General features: G+C 48.2%; 1 protein-coding gene across 10 annotated transcripts in view; it reads left to right on the forward strand.

Moving 5' to 3' along the window:
• The window catches only part of DNAH9 (dynein axonemal heavy chain 9), a 321,249-nt gene that overhangs the window by 15,770 nt on the left and 280,976 nt on the right, over window positions 1–24,503 (forward strand). For all 10 annotated transcript variants that reach the window (XR_002337370.1, XR_002337369.1, XM_021067888.1 and 7 more), the window contains exons 5-11: window positions 2,371–2,582; window positions 4,403–4,636; window positions 12,506–12,673; window positions 14,291–14,407; window positions 16,968–17,118; window positions 19,953–20,067; window positions 24,011–24,079. Coding sequence is in view for 8 of the 10 variants with exons in the window: in XM_021067888.1 (XP_020923547.1) it covers window positions 2,371–2,582; window positions 4,403–4,636; window positions 12,506–12,673; window positions 14,291–14,407; window positions 16,968–17,118; window positions 19,953–20,067; window positions 24,011–24,079 (1,066 nt within the window). In the remaining 2 variants the exon portion in view is untranslated. The remainder of the gene's footprint in view (window positions 1–2,370; window positions 2,583–4,402; window positions 4,637–12,505; window positions 12,674–14,290; window positions 14,408–16,967; window positions 17,119–19,952; window positions 20,068–24,010; window positions 24,080–24,503) is intronic.

The raw sequence follows: 24,503 nt of genomic DNA on the forward strand, positions 1-24,503 counted from the left end.
TGGGATCTTCAGAGAATAAAAATATTTTAGAGGCTGGTGACTAATTTGCTCATTTCTAATTTAATTTCAGGGCACCTGTTTTTATCCTACACGGATGTATGATATACATTGTTCTTATTAGTCATGATCAGGGTAACTCTTCGGCTCACAGATGGAGAGAAGAGACGGAGAGGAAAATAAATAGTCCTAGATTAGTGGGCACGAATTGGAAAACTGAGAGAAGTAAAGAAGAAGCTTAAAAGGATGTAGGAAAATATGTGGGAACAAGATTATCTCTAGTGGAATTGATTGCAGCAAAGAACCTCGGAACCAGGAAGTGTTGGTTGGTATCCTGGAGGGGAAAGGACAACTGCAGTCCAGTCTAAGTAGGGCGTTCTCGCCTCTGACCACTAGGGGGCAGGGTTTGCTCAGTACAGCCTTGTTGACAGTCCAGGACATTTGTGGGTGGATGTGTGTGGAGAGCAGTCAGTCCAGGGGTACACCAGAGGCCCTGTGGGCTGGAGTGCACTTTCTCACAAGAGCCCACTGAAGGCAACTCTTTTCAAAGCCCCTTCCCCAACACTCAGTGACATCAAGTTGGTAGCCTGAAATCAGATATGGTGGGAAGATTAGGAGTATTTATATCACAGAAACTGGGAAATGCTAAAGGCTTTTGGGATAAAGCCTTTTGTCCCAGAAGGGCCTGTTATTTACGACTTACCAGCAAACCGCAGATGTCTTTGTGCACCTGGGTTTTACACTTGCATATTTTGAAAGCTGTGATCCTAACACTGTTCGTCTCTTTCTTCATTTGCCTCGTGAGCCAAGGTGATTGCACCCTGGTGTGGATGGGCCAACCCTCAAATGTTAGCTGTTAAAAATCAGGGGAGTGCCTGTTTGTGTGAGTAAAGGAGATTTTATAACATGAAAGGAAAGCTCCTCTGGCATGGGTCTCACTTTCTCTTCCCTCACAGCACGTGAAAGCTGGAGCAGTGCTCATTGCAGTGGCTGCGGGGTTCTGATACCCCCATCAGCTCCCCCATTTAAGAATCTAGGGATCGCGGCTCCAGTCATTACTGAGACATCTGACTTTCAAAAAATGGATTCACATAGTACTTCTCTCAGCTGCGTTTGAGACAAAGGACAGATGTACCCATCCCAAACTCCTGTGTGTAGTGAACCCCACGACCATCAAGCCAGGGGTTTAGTGTAATAAACTTGGGGTCATCTTGCTTTTGCTCAGGTGCACAGGGCAGGTCAACTCACAGGAAAACTCTAGACAACTTATTTAGGTCTTAATTTCATTGCTTACAAAGTGGAAGTAATAAAGCTACCTCACAGGGTTTTCTATGACATGGTACATGTCGTGTGAGTAGGGCAGCACCCGGCATATTAAGACTAGTTACTAAATGGTATGTATTTTGAGTTTCCTGTTGGATGAATGCAGAGCTTTACTCACATAATGTAACCCAAGACCATCTGCTGTCATATGATAGCACCTGGTTATCTGCCCAGAAAAGAACCAGCCTTTCTCAACCCTTCTTTCCAGTTCGGTTTGTTCAGTGGGCTTTTACATTCCCTCTCAGCAGCCCTGCAGAAATAGTGCCCAGAGCTACCAGTTTGGGTGACAGGTGGAAGGCATGTTCTTTCCTTTTCTGTATTCAAAGGAAAAGGGAGGAGATTTTCCTGGCCTTGGAAACCAGCAGAACCTTGTCGTAATCAGTCTGTGCCACTTCTCTCTTCCCAGTGATTTCTCCTCCTCCATAGGAGCTCGATGAGATTCTTTATTAGCAAGTATTTATCAGGGACGTTACAGTTGAGGTCACGCCTGCTTTGGTCCAGGCACCATGCTAGCTGTGTATGAAGATTCTGTCTGAGCCACCTTCAGACCTTCATGAGAACCATTTAAATTGATTACTGTTCAACCTCTTGTTGAGGTTCAGAGAAGTTAAACACGCCCAAGGTCATGCAATTGATATATCAACATGGAAGGCAGATCTTTCTGACTCTAAAAACTGTCCCTGTCATCTCTTTTGTGTTGCCTCAGAGATACTGGCAGCAAAGGAAGCAGCAAACATGCAAACACTTACGAGCATCTTTCACACACGGAGCACCAGACTGGGTCTGGGAGGGCCAGGAAGAAGTCCAGATACAGGAATTTTGTGAGAGCGGCTCCTCAGACCACTCTCCTAGCTGCCTAGGGCTCTTCCGAGATTCCGTTTCCTCACAAGAGCCAGAAAGTTTTTGGGGATCAGCCCTCTCTGTTCCCTCAGCTCAGGAAGAGACCGCAGCCATTGTTGTGCAGATCCTTCACTCCCAGGCCCCAGGGCCCATCTCCGTGGGTGTGAGCCTCAGGCAGGGGCAGTGACCATTGCCTCCAATTCCTTCCAGCTCTGACGGAGGCCCGGGACATCCACACCCACCTGGTGCCACTGCAGCACCACCTGGAAACCCTGGAGAGCCTGGAGTTTCCCAAGGTGAAGCCACGGCTGCAGCCTCTGCTGCACATCGTCTGCCTGATCTGGGCCACGTGCGAATCCTATCGCTGCCCCGGGCGGCTCACGGTGCTGCTGCAGGAGATCTGCAACCTTCTGGTCCAGCAGGTTGGCTCCCGGGATCCCCCACAACGTCTCCCCTGGGGGCTGGATGTCACCAAGTCACAAGAAGAGTAAAGTGTGCATTTTTCCAGGGGAGGGAAATAGTTAGTGTCCAAACGGTTCTCACCCTTGAATTGTTTTATTGTCACAGCCCAAAACTCACAAGATGTTCTCAGTCCTACTGCTTGGAAGGACCAGTCTCCTTTCCCCTCTGCCCAAGACCTAGGGTCAGGCACAGGATGGGGGTGATGAATTTCACCCTCCTTAAGCATGTTAAGGCCTGGTATCAGGTCCACCTCAAAGCTCAGCTTTAAGAACACTGCCTCTGGAGTCAAATGTCCCTGTGCCACATCTGCGTCACCTGCCCCGTGGCTCACTTTCCCTCTGTGCAGTGGTGGAAAGAGGACCTACCTCAGAGAGTTGTTGGGTGGCTATGAGGCTCTAATTTGATGCTTCACGGTGGGGCTCACATGGTGTCCCCATGCACTAAGAGCTCAGTGCCCGTGAGCTGCACAGAGGCAACTTCTTGGGTAGCATCCTCCACGACTCCCCTCCTTCCCTGTGGCACCAACCAGGGCAGCGTAAACCCTGAGAAGAATGTCTGTAAACAGAAGGAGGCTTAATAAGGTTTGGGTGATCTGCCCTCCTAATTGGCTTCTTTTACTATTGAGGAGCTGGGACCTTAAGAAAACAGTGAGCGTGTTTGAAGGGTAGCTCGTGGTAAATAACACTTCTGCAGAGACATTGCAGGCTGCAGAGTGCTGTGACATTCACTATCCTGGCATTTGCAGATGAACCCTTCGAGGTGGGCAGGGAGAGCTTTATTGATTTACTATTATTATTTAAAGATGTGGGCTCAGGCTCAGGGATGTTAATTGAGTCATCAAAGGTCACCCAACCCAGGACCGGAAGCTAATTGTTTGACTCCTAGACCACTGCTCTCCCATCACTGCATGTTTGTCAGCCAGGACTCTTATGATTAAAAGTATAAGAAAACCCATCCAAAACTAGCAACAACAAAAAGATAACTAATTGGCTCATGTGCCTCAAAAGTCCAAGGTAAGGCCAGCTTCCGCCCTGGATTATAGTAAAGCGTGGACAAGGTCACCAGGACCTGTTATTTTGACCCCTTCCTGTGGCAGTGAAGATGGCTGTCCAGTGGCTTCAGATTCACAGCTTTCCAGGTTCAAATCTCTTGGAGACAGTGAAATAATTTTAGTTCAAATATTTTTTTTTCTTTTTAGGGCCACACCTTCTACATATGGAAGTTTCCAGGGTAGGGGTCAAATCAGAGCCGCAGCTGCCGGCCTACACCACAGCCACAGCAACACCAGATCTGAGCCACCTCTTTGACCTGCGCCACAGCTTGCAGCAACACAGGATCCTTAACCCACTGAACGAGACCAGGGATTGAACCCGTATCCTCATGGACACTATGTCAGGTTCTTAACCCGCTACACCACAGCGGGAACTCCTGGTTCAAATAATTGTTGCACTCAAATTATTTTCTATAGATAGCCAATAAGTCACAACAAAACGCCTGGAAAGAACACCTGTGCAGCCCCAGCATGCCCAGGGAAAGTCTCACTGTGTTTCTTTGTCTCTGGTGTCACTTGCCATTCCTGAGCCAATCACTGACTATTTGGCTTGAACCCAGGTCCCAGTCCACCTGTGGAAATAGATTTGGGGTCTGATGTTTCTTATATGAGGCTTCTGAACAATGTTTCTTGGGCAGTTATTTAGTTGAGAGTTGTGGGCTGGGTAGAGCTGTGGTCTGTCCTGCACCTGCAGCCAGGCTTAGTGACACCAACCTGTTTGCACTCCAGGCCTCTCATTATCTCAGCCCAGAAGACCTCCTGAGAAGTGAGGTGGAAGAAAGTCAGAGGAAACTGCAAGTGGTTGTGGAGACCTTGAACTTCTTCAAGCATGTGTTTCAGGACAGAAGGGAGAATCTCCATTCTTACTTCAAAGAGAACCAGGAAGTCCGGGAGTGGGATTTCCAGTCCTCTTTGGTCTTTGTGCGGTTGGATGGCTTCCTGGGGCGACTGGGCATGGTGCAGGTGAGTGTTCTCATTCACGTCAGGCCCCCGGCTCCGTGCAGGAGTGGGCAGTGCCAGGACCCAGAAGGCAGGATAAGAGAAGGCCGGAGCAACAGGGTGGCCACCTCCCCTTGGCTGGAAGAACCCTTGATGGGAAAAATACTTGGTCGTCATGTGATGGTAGTTCTACTAGAAGTTTAGGAAATTCTGATCTTCGACTCAGGAAGGCCCAAGGAATCAGTTGACGAATTCGGCTGGTTTTGAAATTACCCATTATCTTCCAACTTTGTTTCAAATAAACTCTTGCTACCCATTATCTTCCAACTTTGTTTCAAATAAACTCTTGCTAGAAATCTCATGCAAAATACCAGCAAGTTGACCTTATGCAGCTGGCCATTCCCACAAAGTCATTGCTTTGACCTTCTCCACTCTCCCACTCTCAAGGTGGCTCTGAAAACTATTAAGACGAGCGTGAATCCCTGTGCAAAAGAAATATGACTTCTGCTCAAAGTCGTGACGTGACTCTCCTCTCCTCGTTGTTTAAAAGTTAATGTGAATGTTAGTTCAAGGACTAAGGAGAGAAAACATGAGGCTTTCTCTTTTGATTGTTTTCATCTTCAGAATTTAGTGTACTTAACAGGTGTTTTTGCACTTTGCAGCTTTATATTTGCGGATTGAACTTTGCAGGGAGAGTAGAGAGCATAATGAAATAAAATACATTCTTATCCTAAAACTGATGGAAATTCAGGGTCAAGTTCAAGATTAGGACAGTAGCCAAAAAACTAGAATCATGTTTCAAGTTACCATCAGCAGAGTTTGGGGATAAAGGGAGGGGCTATGTGGGGAGGAGGCTGTGATGAGTGGCACAGACCATGGGGCTATGAGGGTAAGAGAGAATGAGGCTGAATTGTTTCAGTCCAGCAAGCATAGGTCCAGCAGTGCCATGCCCCGGGCACGGCACCAGGTTCTGGGGGTACAGCAGTGGCCGAAGTACGGTTTTGCCTGTCAGAGGCCCGTGGACCAGTAGCTGTGGTCCAGGAGAAGGTAGAGACTAATGGAGGAGGTCCCATCCGGGATTGGAAAGACAGAGAATCAGGAAACTTCACTGAGGTGTATTAAATGCCACTAAAGCAAAATGGGCATGCTCTTGGGAGCGAGAAGGATGGGTCCCTAACCCAGAAGGGCTCTGAGAAAGTGGGGAGCACAAGAGGAAATACGTGTCAGAACTGTAGTAAGAATTTACCAGGGAAGGGAGACAAGGGAGGGGACAGAGACAGGACATGTATCGTCGAGGATCTGGAAGCTAGATCTTCCTGTCTGAATCCTGTACCAGGATCATGGGGTAGACGCACTCCATAGCCAGCCTTATCCTAAATGCCTTCTTTTTTGGCAGCCTCCGGACCCATAGCGTCTCCCCTCCCCCCATCCCGCTCCTTCACTCTGGTTTAGTAGACGTGACAGATACTCCAGCTCCAACCAGCCCCTGGCCTGAATGACCCTGTGGGACCACTGCCCTTACTACGTGCAGGCTCTCCAGCCCTGCAGATGGTCCTCGCAGCGGAAGCCACGTTCAGCTCGGCAAGGCTGTGGAGCTGGGGCCTCTGGCGCTGTGCACACAGGCTAATGATGTGACTTTGCATATAGACAGCTATTCTAATGTTCGGGCTCCTAATCTGCTGAGTTTATTCAGTAAATATAAGCAGAGACGGCCACCAGTCTCCCCAGAGTCATTACCCTCACAATAGTCTGCTCTCAGGCTTTTTCTTTCTGAGTCAAGGGCATAGATGCATACAAAGCAGTTGCCCCAGTTTAATTGGAAGATGCGTTGAATGTCACCCGCTCTCCATTTTCCTGCTCCTTCCTCTCTTCTGTCTCCTGTCCCGGGCTCTGGTTCACTTCTCTGCCCTTAGGCCATGCTCCACCATTTCTTTTCTCCCCTGATTTTCCCCTCTCCCACCCTTTTCCTTCTTCCTTCCCTTTCTGCCAGTCTCTCTTCCCCTTCCCTGTTCTCCTCTCTTTCAGCTTCCCTCACCCTGCACTTCCCTGACTCCCCCTTCTCCCATGGCTGCTCCTTTCCTTCACTCCCGAACGTTTGCTCAGACTCACTCCCTTGTCCCGGCCCCCCTGTCTCTTCCCGCTCATCTCAGTGCAGTGAGACACAGACACAGACTATCGATCTCTCTGGGCATATTTCGTGTAGCCCTTTAGTTAACATTCTGTGTATCTCTGTGATCGATGCCCATTTGAAGTGGGATTAATCTGCTTCTCCAGGAGGAATTAGCATGAACCCAGCCTTATTCATCTTGCCCTTCTGTATGCTTCATGGCCCCCGAGATGTGGGCAGCTGCAATTAATAAACACACGAAGCCAAGTTAATCAGATGACATCAGCACATTTACCCCTCTGCCTGCTCACAGCCAGGCTTAGCTTGGGAACGGCTGGTTTTCAGTCTCCATCATTTTTTCAGATCTTTGCCCCCTCTGGTTTGTGTGGCTTTTTTTGCTCTTTTGCTCTTGCTCTTTGGCACAAGAAAGTTTTATTGTGCAGATGGACTCTTCGCCTCTGGGCAGCTGCTCAGTGACGGCGAGGGCAGGAACTGCTTGGCCAGGAGGGCTGTCCTGCTGAGCGTGTCCTGCAGGTCTGCAGCAGCACGTGGAGTAATTGCATTTGCAGCAAAGTGCCCTCCTCCTCTTCCTCGTCACCCCCATGTCACAGCAGCCAGCCCTTGGGAGGGAAGGGAAAAATAGGCCAAGAAAGAACTTAGGTATTTTAAGAGCCTGTCTTGCGCAAGAGTTGCATCCTTACAACCTTCAGAAGTGCTGGGCATCAGTACCCTTATTTTAACAAATGAGCGCCATTAAGTCTGACACAGAAATTAACTTGGTCAGTCACAGACTCAGGGATGCTTAGCTGGGATTGGTACACACTCTTCTGCCTGCGCACACTATTTTTACCATATGACTTCTAGGCTTTTTTACTAAATAAGTCATTTGGGTAAAATTATAATTCCAATTCCGTGAAAGGGCCTTACTAAGGAGATCCCAAAAGAATATAAAATCTTTGCAATTTGAAGCAACGGTCAAAAGTCAAAGAGGAAGAGTCTTCAGCCGTCTCTTGATTCCTTCCCTCACCTGGCCTTCTCCACACTCCAGTGCATCAAGCGTGCGTGCACACACACACAGAGTACACACACCATGCTCACACCACACATGACACATACCCAGACACACACACCATACTCAACATATACACACGCTGCACATAGACACACAACACGTGGAGTTTGTTTTAGTGCCATAATATTATGGATTCTGTAGGTTCCCTGTTTATGTTTCTGCCCTTAGCCTAATCCTTCAAACTATGCAGTAAGTAAGCAGCCTGGCAAGAACCCCCATTTCTTTCATTATGAAATTGCTGTAAAGCTGTGATTCACTTGGAGACAAGATGATTTCCTGCTGAGGCTTCATGCGTGGTGATTAGCAGGCAGATAGGTAATAAGCTGACCTCATCTCCTTTGCGTTTCCTTTGCTCTTTCCTCGGTCTCCAGCCCCTCTGCTGCTGCCTCCTTTCATTCGGGCCTAATTGGGCCACTTCCCTTTCAGCCCAGCCCGAGCACTTGGTCACGTAGGAGACCATTAGTTGCATAAGGTCGGCTGCCAACGCAAGGTAAAGAAAACAGTCTTTTTCCCAGTGACCTTTTGAGATTTTCCTCTATGAATGTCTGCTTTGTGCTCACCCTTAATGAATTCTGAAGACATTTCTTTTAAGATGCGAGGCCTCTCCTGAGCACAGCCTTGGTGTTTCTGGGGCCGCAGCGTCAGTGGAACCTGCCTTCACCACCCTGTTAAAGGTTGCACGTGTTTCATAAGAACAGGACCCAGTCGGTCCAGCCAGCTGCCTGGGACCCCATGCTCTTCACGTCTGCTGGCTGCCAAGGAACACCTGCATGTCAGCCATGACACATTTCTTAGCCACTAACCTGATCAAAGGATGCCAGGGTAACGGGCAGCAATTATAGTGCCTACTGTTTCCTGAAGTGGTAGAAAGGCCCTTCCCATGCATCTCTGTAACCCATTTGCAGGTTAGGAAAAGGAGGCTTAGAAAAATGGAGTGTCTTGCCTTAAGCCACATAGCTGGTAGATAGCAGACCAGAGTTGTGTGAACCCGGGAATTCGTGCCCTGTCCTACACTCTTTCCAGAATGCTGTCTCTCCTACCCCTGAACTCGACGTTTTCAGCTTTTATATTGCATGATGAATTCTGTGTTTTACTACAGTGGTGGAAAGAAACGGATACTTTAAAAATAGAATTTAAACCTCTTGTTGGTTTAAATGGCCTTTTATCTGTTTTGTGGGGACATCTAAAAAAACAATGGAAAGAGCTTACATTTAAATATTTTAAGAATCAGAAGTTGCCATCGTGGCGCAGTGGAAACAAATCTGACTAGGAACCATGAGGTTGTGGGTTCGACCCCTGGCCTCGCTCAGTGGGTTAAGGATCTGGCGTTGCCATGAGCTGTGGTGTAGGTCACAGACACAGCTTGGATCCCATGTTGCTGTGGCTGTGGTGTAGGCTGGCAGCTGTAGCTCTGATTCGACCCCTAGCCAGGGAACCTCCATATGCCGCAGGTGCAGCCCTAAAAAGCAAATAAATAAATAAATAAATATTTTAAGAGTCAAAGATACAGTCACCATGATTACTATAAATCTGTCTATATGGTTGTGAGACAACTTTCCTCCTGATTCAGGAATCTCCTCTACAGTCCCTCAGTGACATCAAAATTCTGCTAAAATCCACCCAGAGATGGAGCGCTCACTACCTCTCTTAGCAGCCTAGTCTGTGGTTAGGCATTTCCAGACATGAGGTGGTTCTGTTTTATTAAGTGGAACCACATGAAATGGCCATTTCTTATAGGTGAGAATGGCCAAATATAAGAATTTTGTTGTTGTTGTTGTTGTCTTTTTGCTATTTCTTGGGCCGCTCCCGCAGCATATGGAGGTTCCCAGGCTAGGGGTCGAATCAGAGCTGTAGGCACCGGCCTACGCCAGAGCCACAGCAACACAGGATCTGAGCCGAGTCTGCAACCTACACCACAGCTCATGGCAACGCCGGATCGTTAACCCACTGAGCAAGGGCAGGGACTGAACCGGCAACCTCATGGTTCCTAGTCGGATTCGTTAACCACTGCGCCACGACGGGAACTCCCAAATATAAGAAATTTTATAAATTCAACCTACAAATTGACACCAAATATGCTTCTTTGTCCTGTTCACTCATTTGCCTTAGTTCTGCCATAAAAGTAGGACCATGCAAGGTCTGCCTTGCACTTGACCAAAGCCTTTCAAACATTTAAAGACAGTTTGGCCTCACTTTCTAATCTCCTCTCTTGTCTAATTTTCCTTATTTTCTCCAATCGCTCCGAGTCCAGTATTCCTAGACTCTCTAACACCCTGTCACCTTCTCTTGGAGGTGCTGTCACTAAGTCGAAAGTCAAAGATCACATGTTCCTTCATTCAACAAATATTTCCTCAGCATCTGGGATTCTTGCAGGGATTGAAGATACTGTGGGGCCTCTGGAATGTTTACAACTTACTGGGAAAGAGAGATAGAAAATAAACAAATAATATAACATAATCCAAACAGTATATTATAATGCTGGAGTGTAACAAGCATTCTAAAGAAAGCTTAAGCAAGGGAAGTGGCAGGAAGTACAAGAGGAAAGTGGAGTGAGAGTTTCTTTTAATGAGGGCAGGACAAGGAAAAGTTTAAGACCTTGAATTGAAGCCTAAATAAATGTATTTCCCATCTTGTGTCTGTTAAGGAAAGCAACATAAATATCCACTGGTTTTGGTGATTAGTAGAGTGGTGATGTGGTGATCCCCCCAGTAGAGTGACTGTATAAGTAATTCTCTAATACCTATGATTTTCCTGTTAGATTGGAGACAAAACACCTTTCAGTGACCACCTAGGACCGTGCTTCACGTATTCTTAAAAAATAAAATAACAAAATTATTATCTAGTTTTCTGATGTAATCAAACATATCCACATGCATCTCTTTTAAAATTGTCAGTGGGTATCTCCTAAAAATTGAAATTGACATCCACAGAATTATGAAAAACGGATACCCAGGTGACATTCCACAGCACCAGTAACACTTCTCCTGTCACACTGATTGCAACGAAGCACTTTGAGAATGACCTGAATCACTATTTAAGTCAATTTCATTTAAATCAAATTGATTTCCGTTTTCCTCCCTGTAGACAAGTTGAATGTGTTTTTAAGCAAAAACTGCCCCTTTCCTCGTCATTGGCAAGGTCTCCTGGTTTGAGCATATGTCTTCCTTCCTTTGGTTGGTTCTTCCTCCTTCTCTCCTCCCTGACTTCAGCCACCTGCCGGCAGCCATGCCTGAACACAGCTAAGCCCAAAAGGGTCCCTAGATGGTGCAAGTGTACCCACCTGGCAACTTAGGGAAAATCAGCTACTTCTCTTGGCTTCTGAGTGCCTCTGTCCCCACTGCTGGACTCAGTGTCCTAGTGAGAAGGAGGAATGGGGCAGCCCTCTGCTACCCTGATGGGTCACCACCATAGCAGTGGCCAGTGGGAAGTCCCTGGAATGATACCAAGACCTGCTGGGTTCTCAGCCTCGTGTTGTGTTCCCTCTTCTTGCCCTTCAAATGTCCTCAGCATAGAGGACCGGCTCTCAGGGACCCACACCAAATGTTTGCCAAGGTGACACACAGGTACCGTTGTCTCCCGCTTTCCCCTGAGAATAGAAGCACACAGACTGGAAGGTGTAACAGGGCAATATCTCGGTTTGGAAGCTTGGTGATTTTTTTTTTCTTTTTTTTTAAATAGTATTTATTTATTTTTTGGTGACACTCACATCATGCAGACATTCCCAGGCCAGGGATTGAACCTGTGCCACAGCAGTGACCTGAGCCACAGCAGCAACAATGCTCGATTCTTAACCCACTAGGCCACCAGGGAACTCCGGCTTGGTGATTTTTGATGGCTGCTCAGGAGAGAGAAGTATGGTCTGTCGCCATAGACCTCTTCCGAAGGCCCACGTCCCGTCAGGAGTGAAGCGGCTTCCGTGGACACTGGCAGGGCTGCTCCGCAAGACTCTAGGTTGTGTGGCCGCCGTCACTTAATCCTGAGCACAACTGGGATGCTGCCACATCAGCAGTGACAGAAGGGCACACTCAGTGTGTGTGTGTTCCGTGTGCCCAGCACTGTCCTAAATCCAGAGCCCCCGTGGACGTGATTCCCATCACCATTGTTATCCCGTTACAGATGCAGAAACCCAACCCAGAGGTGTCAGCTAACTGCCTGCCGCCACCCAGCCGGCCACAGGGTCCAACCTACCGCACCGTGTGTGCTTGGCAAGGGCACCTCATGGATTTCTTTTTGTGGCAGAAGTAGTTGCTGAGGATGTGGGTGCTGCCCCTCTGAGCTTGTCCTTGGCATTGTTTGGAGGAGCCACTTTCCCGTCAATATCCTCCAAGACAGATGTCCTTCTAGAACCACATCACACCGTCCCGTGGCAGCTGATTTTTTCAATGGTGTAAAGCCACCAATCATGTAAATATTGTTATTAACTATTACATTTTATTCTTCACAAATAGAACACAGAGGCTGAAGCATACATTTGATTTGTGTGTGTGAATTTTATTTCTTGGAATTTTCTCTTTGCTCTGTTATTGAGTTTAACTGAGTTATTTATACCAACTCAATCTAATCATAAGGTTACAGGGCTAATCAAGCTTCACGTTTTCCTAAGCAACCACCACCCCCATATGATTTCTAGCCCTTCCCGTGCTAATTTGAGTGTCATCTACAGTTGTCATCATCATCATTATTACTCTAACTGTATTGCGATTTGTCTTTACAGGACCTTCTGGAGACAGCTTTGGATTTCCACAAATTGGGAAAGCTTGAGTTTAGTGGCATCAGAGGGAATGCCCTGAGCCAGCAGGCCCAACAAATGTACAGTGAATTTCAAGAGATATACAGGGTCTTCTCAGAGTCTTCCTACAACTGCTTGGACCCCCAAAGTGTGGTAGGACTTGGAAGGGCTAATTTATAAGCTTTGTCTCTTTCTCAGATGACTGCAGCCTGTAGGGGCTGGGTATTTACTTGCATTTTCCCTGTGCATTTTCCTAGGCTCTGTGGTCCCCGTGGTTTTATCAGCAGGGACCACGTGTAATTATTCTTTGTATCAGGAGAAAGATCAGGGGTGGGGCCTTTGCAGCTGCTGACTGCTTCAAACTGATGGTATCCAGGGTTTCAGAGACGCTGAGATGGGTGTGGGGTGATGCTGGAGTCTGTGGCCGCCCTGCAGCTCCCAAGGCTTTAAATTTTGAATGGCGACTGCGTTGTAAGGGCCAGGCACACCTGGGCAGAATTTCATTAGTGGCCTGGGGAGCACTAAGTGAAGCTATAGCTTGATTTTCTGATCAGACCCTGGTTCCCAAGGAAGTACCCAGGATGAGAAAAGGGCCAGAGTTGCATTTTTGAGGATTGGGACACAGGAGCCCACATCTCACCTGTAGCCCAGGAGAGCCGAGACCTGTGAGTCCAAGCCTGCAGGAGACAGAAAGAAGCAAGATGGTCAGTACAGAAACAGGGAATGGCGTTCCCTGAAAAGGGAATGGCTGAATTCTTGGAGAAGGAATTTTGAGAGTATCTGAGGGAAAAGGAGAAAGAAATAGAGCAAGAATCTGCTCTGAGCACCTTCAGGTTTGGCCAAATCCAGGAAATGTCGCTTTCTAAAAATTCCATCACTCTAAAGTAGGAAAAAAAAAAAAAATGGAGTGCAAAGCAGGATATCTACCATATGTTTGCCACCATGTGATAAAACAAAGCCAAACGAAGTCCCGTGCACAGGGAAACATACTACAGTGTTAGTGTGGTTAGGTTTGGGAGGTAGAAAATACTGTGTTTTTCTAATTTTCTTTGTCGTTTCACAAGTATATGTGTAGTATATGTAAAGCAATAATAAGAAATAATTCCACAAATTAGAGATTTTAGTCCACAAAGTTTCTCTGAAAACTACTGCCTTCAAAGAAAGAGCACACTTTGGGTTTCCGGGGGAAATAACAGCAACTGGGACATGCTTATAGTTTAAAAAAAAAAAAAATGACTGTTCATTGCTGATCTGAAATTTAAATTTAACTAGGTGTCTATTTTTATTTACTAAATTTGGCGAATTTAGGATCAGTGACTAGCTGCTGTGTTGAGTAATTAAAGTGCAGTTAGAAGAGACAGTGTATACTAGTTTAATCAGCTCACTTTCCTCTCACGGCTGGGTCAGTTTGTTTACAGTGAAAAAAAAAATAGATAGAATTTTCACTTTGGGGAAGAAGGAAAGTAGGTGGCAGTGTGGAATGTTGCTGCTGAGGCGGCTTTCCGGTGGCCTGAGTTAGCGCTGCAGGTGGGAGAGAAGGGGCTTCAGGGAGGTGGCAGATGGGGCACAGAAGGGAGGTACCAGGGAAAATGCTGCAGTAATAAGGTATCTATGTACATGGACAAACACTAAGTCACACGGTGGGGAATTGTAGAAAATTAAAACAAATCCTTGTGTAACCAGTTAAGTACACAGGTTAATAGCAAGGAGCTTAGTGGGATTGGCCTTCAGAAAATGATGTTTTCTTATGTGTATGTGATGTCTCTTCAGGAATTTGAAAAGGATGTTTCTGAGTTTAATCAGAGAGTCGAAGATCTTGACCGAAGGCTGGGCACTGTCTTTATTCAAGCCTTTGATGATGCACCTGCTTTGGAGCACGCCTTCAAGGTTCGCACAGGAGCGGGCCCCCCGGAGGAGGGCAGGCAAACACTTCCAGCTGTTCTGCTCCTGCAGAGAAGTGTTGCCGTTCATCTGGTAGACAGGCACTGTGGGCTCCCAGGGCGAGGGCGTGCCCAGAGCTGGGCTCCTCACTTTGACGGCTAATGCTTTTCTGCAAACGTGATGATGTAAAAACGCTTTGTAAAAAGTTTCTTCTGGAATGCTGTCTTCGGGGCTTGTCGGCAACCCAAGTACGCATTAAAAGTGAATCCTGCCGTGGCCACCCTCCTTAAGCCATGGCTTTGAGCACCACAGCTCTTTAATGGCTGCCGTCAGGTTGATACGGGCTGGGGCGAACCACTCAGGAACAAGCACCTAGACTAAGAAGGCGCGCGCCCTTCCCCTCTGTCGCTCAGATCAGGCGGTACAAGAACGTGGAGGAGGAGGTTCAGGATGGTGAGTAGGTAAATGACTACAGAAATGAAAAATGTGGGCTGTGAGACGTGAAGACTGTGGAACAGGACAGATCCTCTGTAAACTATGAAGCAGCTTACTCTGTAAAGCCTTGAGGATTAGAATCAGGGCTAATCAGTGGAGGTTGCAGAGAGGCAGAGTTTTGGTTCAGTAGAGGAAAGCAGCTTCTGTAAAAGCTGTTGAAAGGTGGAACAGGCTTCCTTGAGAAGTAGTTACACTACCAGTCACTGAAGTGCCCGAATGTAGACTGGGCAACTGTGGGACAATTGCCCGAGAGGCTGAAGACCAGGACAGCTGCATCCATGCTATTCTAGAACACTAGGTAACCCAGATGGGTTTCATTAGCCATTGAAAGAATGTGTCATTCATTCAAGAATATACATGTGCATTCTTTAATAACTACCTGCCATTCCATAACTCACATAGGAAGGCTTTTTAGATTTTCTCTCTCCAAGTATTTAATTTCAAGAGAAGGGTTTGTTAGTCTCAATAAAATAATCCCATTGGCCATTAACTGTCATGGCTCCTTGGAATGTTACCATGCAGATCATTGGTGAAGCTATAACTCTGTTTCTACCTTGAGGATGTCCAACCTTATCCTTCCCTTCAGTCCCTGTGAACCTTGGATTCCAAGGTGTCTTCATGGATCTCACGTGTCCTCTCAGGGTGCTCTGTCTTTGAAATCATGGTGTCTTTGCCACATGTCTTCAGTCTCCCTTCCAGTTCTCATTTGCCCAAGGGAGGGGTTTGCAGGGATCTTGCTGTTGTTCTTCTGATGGCTGCCATCCTGACAGCATCTGTGTTTCTCCAGGGGTATATCTCTCTGGGTTCCAAAAACTCCAGTCCTTGCATCTCCGGGTGGAGCAGGGTTCTGGGCAGAAGCAGATCGAGCCCTTTGCAACTTTGCACGCTCTATGCTACCTGCTCATACCCAGAGTTTGAGACTCAAAGGACCCTCACAGAAGCAGACCCTCTTCTTTCAGGCCCCACCTTCTCAACAAGGCTCCCTACCCAGCCTGGGGCTCTGGTAAGAAAACTACAACCATTCAGTCCCTTCTGCCCACTTGGTTTTTCTCTTCTTGGTCATCTCACCAACAAGAAACCAAAGACTTTCCCTCCTCCTTAGCCAAAACAAAAGCTCCAGCGTATATAATTTCATGCCCAGAAGGGCCTTTTCAAGGTTGGGGAGTAGGGGCCAGAGAGATCCCTGGAGTCCAGGTATGCCTGTTACAGCCCCAAGACCGACTGACCACCAGGTGTGCCTTGGTGGACGTGGCCAGAAGGGATACTTCCAGGTCAGAGAAAAGGAGTCTGAGGGTGCAGGCTGCCTGCAGTGGTCCCTAAGCCTCCAGCTCTGCTGAAACAGGACAGGAAACAGGACGAGTGAGCCAGAGCTTGGTGGAGACCTGGTCCCTTATGCTCCATGGAGGGAGAGCTACTTCCTGCTGTCTCCAGAGGTCTGGGTGGTACTTGGTGGAGGACAGGATGATCCTGGGAGTCATGTGCTGGCCTGTCCTAAATGTGACCTCCCATGACCTTGTAGGGCAGCATTGCAGTCAGAGAAACAATCCAGCAGCTGGGAGGTGATTAAAGGCATTTCACATCTTGACCCCACTGCTCCCACCAAGGGGTTAGGGCCCTTGCGATGCACAGGAAACGTCGCCAAAGTATCTGTGCAGTCACTGCCTTCTCGGGGCAGCTGCTCTGAAACTTTCCTCTCGCCCCTACTCTCAAATCTTAGCCTCCCGATTCTCCCAACACCCACTGGGCTTCTCTTTCTTCTCCATCATCAGTTTACTCTTTCCGACATCTTTCTCTTTGTTTTACTTTCCACCCAGGTTCTTACAATATGAGAGGAGAGGGTCTGGCAGGCCATTCAGCACGCGGGACTCTGTCCTTCCAGAACAAAGGCAAGAGGGACCCTCTGTGACCAGCTGCCTGTTAATAAGTATCGATCTAGTTGCACAGCGACATTTTTTGACCCTTTTTCTTTGGTGGACAGACATATGAAGGAAAAACCAGGATACAAGATTAATGTAAGCTTGGAAAGGTGGAACCTGTGACTTTTTGTCTTCTTTCTCTGCCTCCTCTGCAGCTGCTGGACATAGCAGGGAACCTCCTGGAGAGACCGCTGGTAGCACGGGATGCATCTGATAAGTACCTGGGGCTCATCGGCATGTTCACCAAGGACCTGGATGCCGTGAGGATGATCTACTGTCAGCGTGTCCAGGAGGAGGCGCAGGGTGGTAGGCTTGTTGCCAGGGGATTTGGATGGGGGGGGGGGTGTCTGTTACAAGAAAGGGTGCAACTCCTCTGTATTTGCCCCCTGTCTTCTGTAGATCTGGGAGTTCTCCAGACGCACAATCTTCTTGTCTAAAATTCTAGACTGCTTGGATGATTGTAGAGTTCCCTGAAGTGTGCACTTCCCTTTGTCTGGGGCTGAGATTGGCAGGCTGACCCAGAGCAGCAAAGTCCTGACCACTGCCCCTGGTCAGTTGAGACCTCAGCATAATGTATGAGCTGACCCTCGATCAGTCTGACCACACGGATTAGTCTGCAGCATACCTCAGTTCCACAGTAGAGTCTCACATGCCAGAGAAAAGCTTCCATCCCTCCCAGCACCGTATCAACCATGCCTCTGGAGCAGGGGCCTGACAAGGGTCGGCTCTTACTGCCGTAAGACACCCAGGTGTGAGGTCTCCGCTTTCATTGCAGTGCTTAGATGCCCTGGCTTGTCTGTGTGAAAGTCAAACACATGTTCAGTTCAGCTCTCCAAACATTTCTTGAGTCCTTGCTCTATGCAAGGTACATTTGTGGGTACCGCATACAAAGGCAGGCAAAGGTAAGGGATGGAGTATTTGATCCTAAAAGGTGATTCCTCAAGGAATTTGATTGCCCTCAACAGAGTCAGCAGTAGCATGTGGCCGAATCTAAGCTATGCTTGATTTGAGTTATAAAGAACTATAACAAAACAAAGTGAACTGGGCGGGGATGGTGGAGGGAGAGTGTATGGAGAAGGTAGCCTTGAGCCGGATCCTGAAAAGTGAGTTGACAGCCAGGGAGAAGAGGCAACGGCCTTTGAGGCAAAGGCAGGAAAGTTTGTGCAGGGTGGCCAGTTGGACCTGCCTGTGGCCAAACAAGGTGTGTAGAGGAAGACCAGTCAGCTGTTGCGGTTGGGGCCAGGTCAGGAGGTGCTCTGAGGGCCCTGTTACGGAATCTGGAATTCATCATTCGGGCAGTGGGAAACTTTCAAAATGTTCAATTAACAGAGTACCAGGACCACTATTTCTGTAAGCAGGTTTCATAGTGAGGTCATTAAGAATTGCTTCCACTTAGGAAGTCATCCCGGAAGTTCTATTGGCCTCAGCTGCACCTGGGACCATCCCCATGGCTTCTCCCAGTTGGATGCAGAGTTTGAAAACTCAGATGCCTTCAGAAGAACATTGACCTCCTGTTGCTGCATAACAGACTCTCGCAATCTTAGTGGCTTAAAACAACACCGTCTTTTTGCTCCCAGTTCTGTAGAGCTGCAGCCCAGTTTGGTGTGCCTGGTTCTCCACTCAGAGCATCTCAAGGCTGAAATCAGTCCCCTGGGCCAAGTGCTCATCTGGGGTCCCCTGGGGGATTCATTGATAGAATCCAGTTCCTTGTGACTGGAGGCCTGAGGTTTCCACTCCCTTGTTGGCTGTTGGCCAGGAGCAGCCGTTCTCAGAGGTTAGACGTCCTCGCATCCCTTACCACATAGCCACCTCCATCGTCAAGCCAGTAATGGCACATTGATTCCTCCTGCTGCTTTAAATCCGGACTCCTGCTTCTGCCAACAACCAGAGAAAAACTCTGCTCTTAAAAGGCTCACCTGATTAAGTCAGGCCCATCCAATCATATCCCTTTTGCCATATAATGTAACATATCACTGGAGCGATACCTTAGCATATTCGGTTTTCCTCCCATACTTAAAGCAGAGAGGATTATGCAAGGGTGGGGGTCATTGGGTGTCGCTTTGGAATTTTGCCCAGAAGCCAAGAAGAAAGTAACAGTGACGGAATTCCCTGGTGGCCTCGTGGTTAAGGACTCGGTGTTGCTGCCCCTGTGGCTTGGGTTCAGTCCCTGGCCCAGGAACTCCCACATGCCATGGCCACAACCAAAAGAAATAAAAAATGGACCCAGGCTGAGTATAAGGCATCCGGGAGTGGTGGGGTCCACAGTGAACTAAAGGACGAGACCACTGTTCAGCACCCACTGTTAATTAGAAATGGGGGCTGATGGTCGCCAGATCTTCAGTTTTATCGAAGTTGGAAACATTTATTTTTAAGTGAAATCTCACAATTGCTAAGTTTTGCAAACTGATTATAAGCAAACAGACCCACCGTACGGACTGAAGTAAGACTATCCAGGCTGTGCTAACTCCAGTCAAGTCCTTCATAATCCCCATGGCTTGCCTTATATATAATCTTACTGAATTCTTGCAGAAACCTGAAAGCTAAGCAAGGAAGCTATCATTCCCATTTTATAGATGAAAAACCTGAGGCCCTGGGAGATTAAGTTGTCTGTTTAAGGTAGTGTGTCTTAACCCTAACTGTACAATCACACTCATCCCAGGTGCTTTTAAAAACTACTGACCACCAGGCCCCACACAGACCAATCAATCAGTACGGCTTGGACGGGGCCCAGGCGTCAGTTTTTTTTTGGACACATCTGCAGCATGCGTAAGTTCCCAGGCCAGGGATTGAATCCATGCCACAGCAGTGACCATGCCAGATCCTTTAACCCTCTGAGCCACTAGGGAGCACCCAGGCATCAGTATTTTTAAAAGAGCCCCAGGTGTGCAATCAAAACCAGTGAGTGGCAGAGCTGGGCTGGGAACCCTGTCGTCTGACCTTGTTTAGCCATCTCCCCAGTCACTCTTCCATCCCACTTAGCAGAGCATGGTGATGTCTGGGGAGTCCCTGCTAAAGGGGGACTTTAACAGGGGGAGGAGGACGAGGCAAAGCGTGGAATAAGTGGCGGGGGCCGGGGGATCGTGGGCGGAACAGGGCCAAGCGCTAGAGTCTGGCTTCTGTCTGCTGTCCCCTGTCCCCAGGGTCCTCCTCCGTGCACAAGAACATGCCTGCCATGGCCGGGGGACTCCGCTGGGCGCAGGAGCTGAGGCAGCGCATCCAGGATCCCTTCAACAACTTCAGACACATGACACATCCGTGAGTATCTGGTTCCTGGGAGGCAGGTTCGCTTTAGGCCCCGGCTCCTGCTCTGAATTTTGAGTATTGTAGCACTGTGACAATGGTTGAATTTGGGGAAGACACAGACATTCAGTTGAGAGCAACCAGGTACCTGTTGGCTGGGCAGTAACAAGGTTGATGTGTTTGGACTGATGAGTGGGTCCGCTGGTGTTAAGTGGGGCTTCCTGGACCACAGGCTGCCTGCTTTTGCTCCAGGAGAACCCTCATTTCTGGAGGAAAACGAGTCAGGGTTTTCAAGCTCTTTGGACTCCCCTCCACATCTCTGACACCACATGGGGCTGTGTGCTCCTAAGGCTGCTGAGAGTAACAGAGCCCAGCCTCTCCTACAATGTCTCTGAGGACCTGGTGTATTAGCTACCCCAGGTGCTTGCTAATGATGCAGATCCCCAGGCCTCACCCCTCACCCACTAAAGCCAAATCTCAGGGCGGGTGGTGCCTGCGAATTTTTCCCTGGCAGCCCCCCCATGATGCTGATGGTGACCAGGCTTGGAAACCCCAGCCTCCCTCACAACCGAGTCGGAAAGGAGAGAAGAGCTGCTTGTGAGATCCTGTTGAGGATGCTGCCCAGGGAAAGGCAGGCTTTCTCTGACTCCTCTTTCTAAAGACTCCATCTTATTGAAAACACTCGGCTGTAGCAAACACCACCTGTTCATAGCAGCATTATTTACAGAAGCCAGGACGTGGAAACACCCATGTGTCCATTGATGGATGAATGGATAATGGACGAAGAAGAAGTGAGATATATGTGTATCACATACGTATAATGGAATACTACTCAGCTACAAGAAAGCAGGAAATCCTGCCATTTGCAATATGGATGGTCCTTGAGTGCCTTATGCTAAAAGTGAGATTAATCAGAGAGAAAAACAAACACTGTATGATCTTAGGTGTGAAATCTGGAACGAAACAAACAAACAAATAAAACCCAACTCCTAGAAAAAGGGATCAGATTTGTGATTATCTGCTTGTCAGAGGTGGGGGAACTGGATGACGCTCAGAATTTTTGGACTTCCAGTTTTAAGATCATTAAGCACTGTGAGGATGTCCTGTACACGTGATGGGTGCGGTTAGCCCTGCTGTGTGGTAGAAATGAACACTGTTAGGCCAGTAGATCCTCAAAGTTCTCATCGCAGAGGAAGAACATGTTTCCCCCTTTTTTCTTCCATCCACGTGAGATGATGAATGTGGTAATCCTTTTGTAATACATGTAAGTCAAGTCGTTACGCGGTACCTCTTAACACTTGCAGTGCTTTATGTCAATTGTATCTCAATAATATGGAAACAATTTTTTTAAAAAAGACTAACCACTTTCAACGGCCAGGAAGACAGCCAGGATGGGGCCTGGAGGGAGCCTTCATCACACCGTCGGGTGTAGCCAAGAGGAAAAGTGACTCAATGTGAGAAATCTCCCAACTGTTGGAGAGAAGCTAAAAATCTGGCTTTGTATATGAGATGCCCAACTTTGAAACTAGCAAGTATTCCTCTTTTTCTCAAACTCTGCACAGATCAAACAAACATGCCTTTGGGTCAGATCTGCCCAGCAGGAGATCCATCTGCAGCATCTGCTCTGTCTGAGCGAGCTCTTCTTTTGCACGTGAAGAAACTGAGGCAAACAGAAATGAGGTGTCTGTGTGATGTCTGGAGGGAGCCAAGGACAGAGCTGGAACTGGCTCCCAGGCCTCAGGGGTCCTTGCCCAGAGCTCTTCCCGGGGATCCCCCAGCCATGGGAAGTTTGGCCCTGAGTCCAGCTGAGCCCACATCTTCTCAAACATGCCCCCAAGGTGGAAGGCAGAAACTGTGAGAATGGGTGGGGAGGATGGGGAGGGTGGCCAGGCTGCTTCTAGGAATGTGGACCGTGGGACCTGTCCTGGTCCAGTTCCCTGGAAGCAGACCCGGGGCACGCGGGCAAGAGCTTATAGGGATACTCTTGGGGCTGGCACCTGTGAGGGAGGGGGATGGGAATGGGCAGAGGCAGAAGCTGAGCTGCACTGTTGCAGGTGGGCCTCAGCCATCCTTTGGGAAAGTCTAGCCCTTTATGGCCTTTGCACCCCCACATCCTGTGGTCCTTGGAAGTGGGCTTTGGGGTGGGGAAGGGGCGTGATCCTGGACGAGGAGGCAGCTCTCTTTGTTTGGATGAGCCTACTCTCAGAGAGGGAGGCCGCTGCTTCATCAGCATTCCACATTGCTGGTGGAGGGAGATTGGGGGTGGGGTGGTTCTGAGAGGGCCTCTGAATAGCACCCCACCATGTCCTCCACAGTTCCCGTAAATTCACGCTTGTGTGTATGCTCTATGGTTATTAAAAATGTTTTTGGAGTTCCTGTCGTGGCTCAGTGTTTACCGAATCCAACTAGGAACCATGAGGTTGCGGGTTCCATCCCTGGCGTTGCTCAGTGGGTTAAGGATCCACGTTGCCATGAGCTGTGGTATAGGTGGCAGATGTGGCTCGGATCCCATCACAGATTGGCAGCTACAGGTCCAATCAGACCCCTAGCCTGGGAAACTCCGTATGCGGCAAGTGTGGCCCTAGAAAAGACCAAAAAAAAAAAAAAAAAAAAAAAAGTTTTCGATTCCTCACCGTCAAGTGAAGTATAGAGTGTATGGGGAGCGTGATGCTCTTATTCCTGTGACTTCTCCAACTTTCTAGGCAACTGCCAGGGGCCGAGCTGTGAGAAGCTGCTCTTTCCTCCAGCCTCATTCTTTTCCAGATAGAGGCTGAGATCAGGAGTCAGGCGGAAACCGCAGGGCTCCCGAGGGGAGGGCTGGTCTGAGCCCTCACCTGCTCTGAGGCTCTTGCCCCTGCTCCTGCAGATGCCTCTGCTGCTTCCCCAGGAAAGGGACCGCGCAGCTGGGCAAAATGCCAAGAAATCAGTGCTTTCTCTGCAAACGTGAGGGCTTACATCGAAGCTTGAAGCTCAGGGGAGCTTGTGAAGAAACCCTGTGTTGGCTTAAAGAGTAAATGGATTTTTAAAGAATCTTTGCAATAAGCTGCCTCATTTTGTTAGCAGGACAAGCAAAACAGACCCTCCAATGCAATTAGTGTGAAGGACTCTGAAAATTACAGATATTCCACCAGCTTTCCCAGGAGCTGGACTCTTGTGTGGGGTTATAAAAAAGCGTCAAAACCAGAGAGCAGGTGTGGGCAAAGGTGCCTCGTGGTCCTCAGCAGTCCCAAGAAGCCTCTGAGTGTGTCTGTGCCTGTGAGCGCATGAGTGTGTGCATGTGTGGTGTTTGTGTGCATGTCTGTGCATTGTCGTGCTCACATTTTGGGAGTGCAAGAGGTGACAGGGAACTTCATGAAGGTGGCAATGAGTACTGAGTCAGAATTCTCATCACATGTCCTAGATGGATTTCTGAAAGGGGGAAATATATACACATGCATTGAGTTATGCATGTAACAATGGTTACGTGTATATTTCTATATATGGGTGTGTGTGTGTACATAGTTATTTTATATATGCATGGTTGTATACGTATATACACATATATAATGTTATAGTCGTCATTATAATGAATGGTGTTATACACAGTTTTGTTCTTAAACACAGGAAACTGTGGCACCTAGAATTTTCCTTTCATGTCTCAGTTTCCCTCCAGGTTTTTGAAGGACTTCATTTTACCCTGCTCAGGACCGGCTCCTCCAGGGTGAGGGCTTTGCTGCGGCCCTTGGGGGGGATCGGTCCTCCCATCCCCTGTGTGCTGCCAGCAGGTCAGGGGGTGCAGACGCCCTCTAATGGTCGGTGGAGGATGTTTGGGAAGAAGCGTGCCGGAGCATTCAGGGGCTTTCGAAAACCAGCCCAGGAAGCAATTCAATCTCTTCTCTATAGGCTGCAGTTGGTTACTCAGATCATTATTTTGGCTTCTAATTTGATGTCATTTTTCTTCTCTCTTTTGTACGGGTAGCTGCATGGAATCTGCTGAAGGAAAGCGCATGATACAAAAATATGAAGATATGCTCTCATTGCTGGAAAAGTAAGCAGCTTCTGGGATTGGGTCATTCTGCAAATTGCATAACCCCCCACCATGCCCTTTGCAGTTCTGAGTTTGTGCAGATTTCTCAGAGGCAGTGAAATGTCCCTCTTTTATGCTGTAACCACGTTAGCTGTGAGTGCAGTGCTTCTGGATCGCACACACCAGGTCTCTAGGGAATGCAGCTCTAGTCTAGACATGGGCACTTTTCACTGTCGTTTTACTGGAAACATAAAGAGCTAGAAGTGGGGCGCTCCTCGCGGCACCCTGAGATCAGTGTCCCAGAAAATTGCAGCATCTGCTCACTAAGCAGAAAGAGACAGTTGGTGCTGCCCAGACAGTAAGTTAAACACACGCACACACAAACTTCCTGCCTTCTTTTATGGAGAAGGCATAAAATGAAGATTATTACAGGTGTTCACAGTTG

This window comes from Sus scrofa, chromosome 12 (genome assembly GCF_000003025.6).
Source record: "Sus scrofa isolate TJ Tabasco breed Duroc chromosome 12, Sscrofa11.1, whole genome shotgun sequence".
Taxonomy (NCBI): domain Eukaryota; kingdom Metazoa; phylum Chordata; class Mammalia; order Artiodactyla; family Suidae; genus Sus; species Sus scrofa.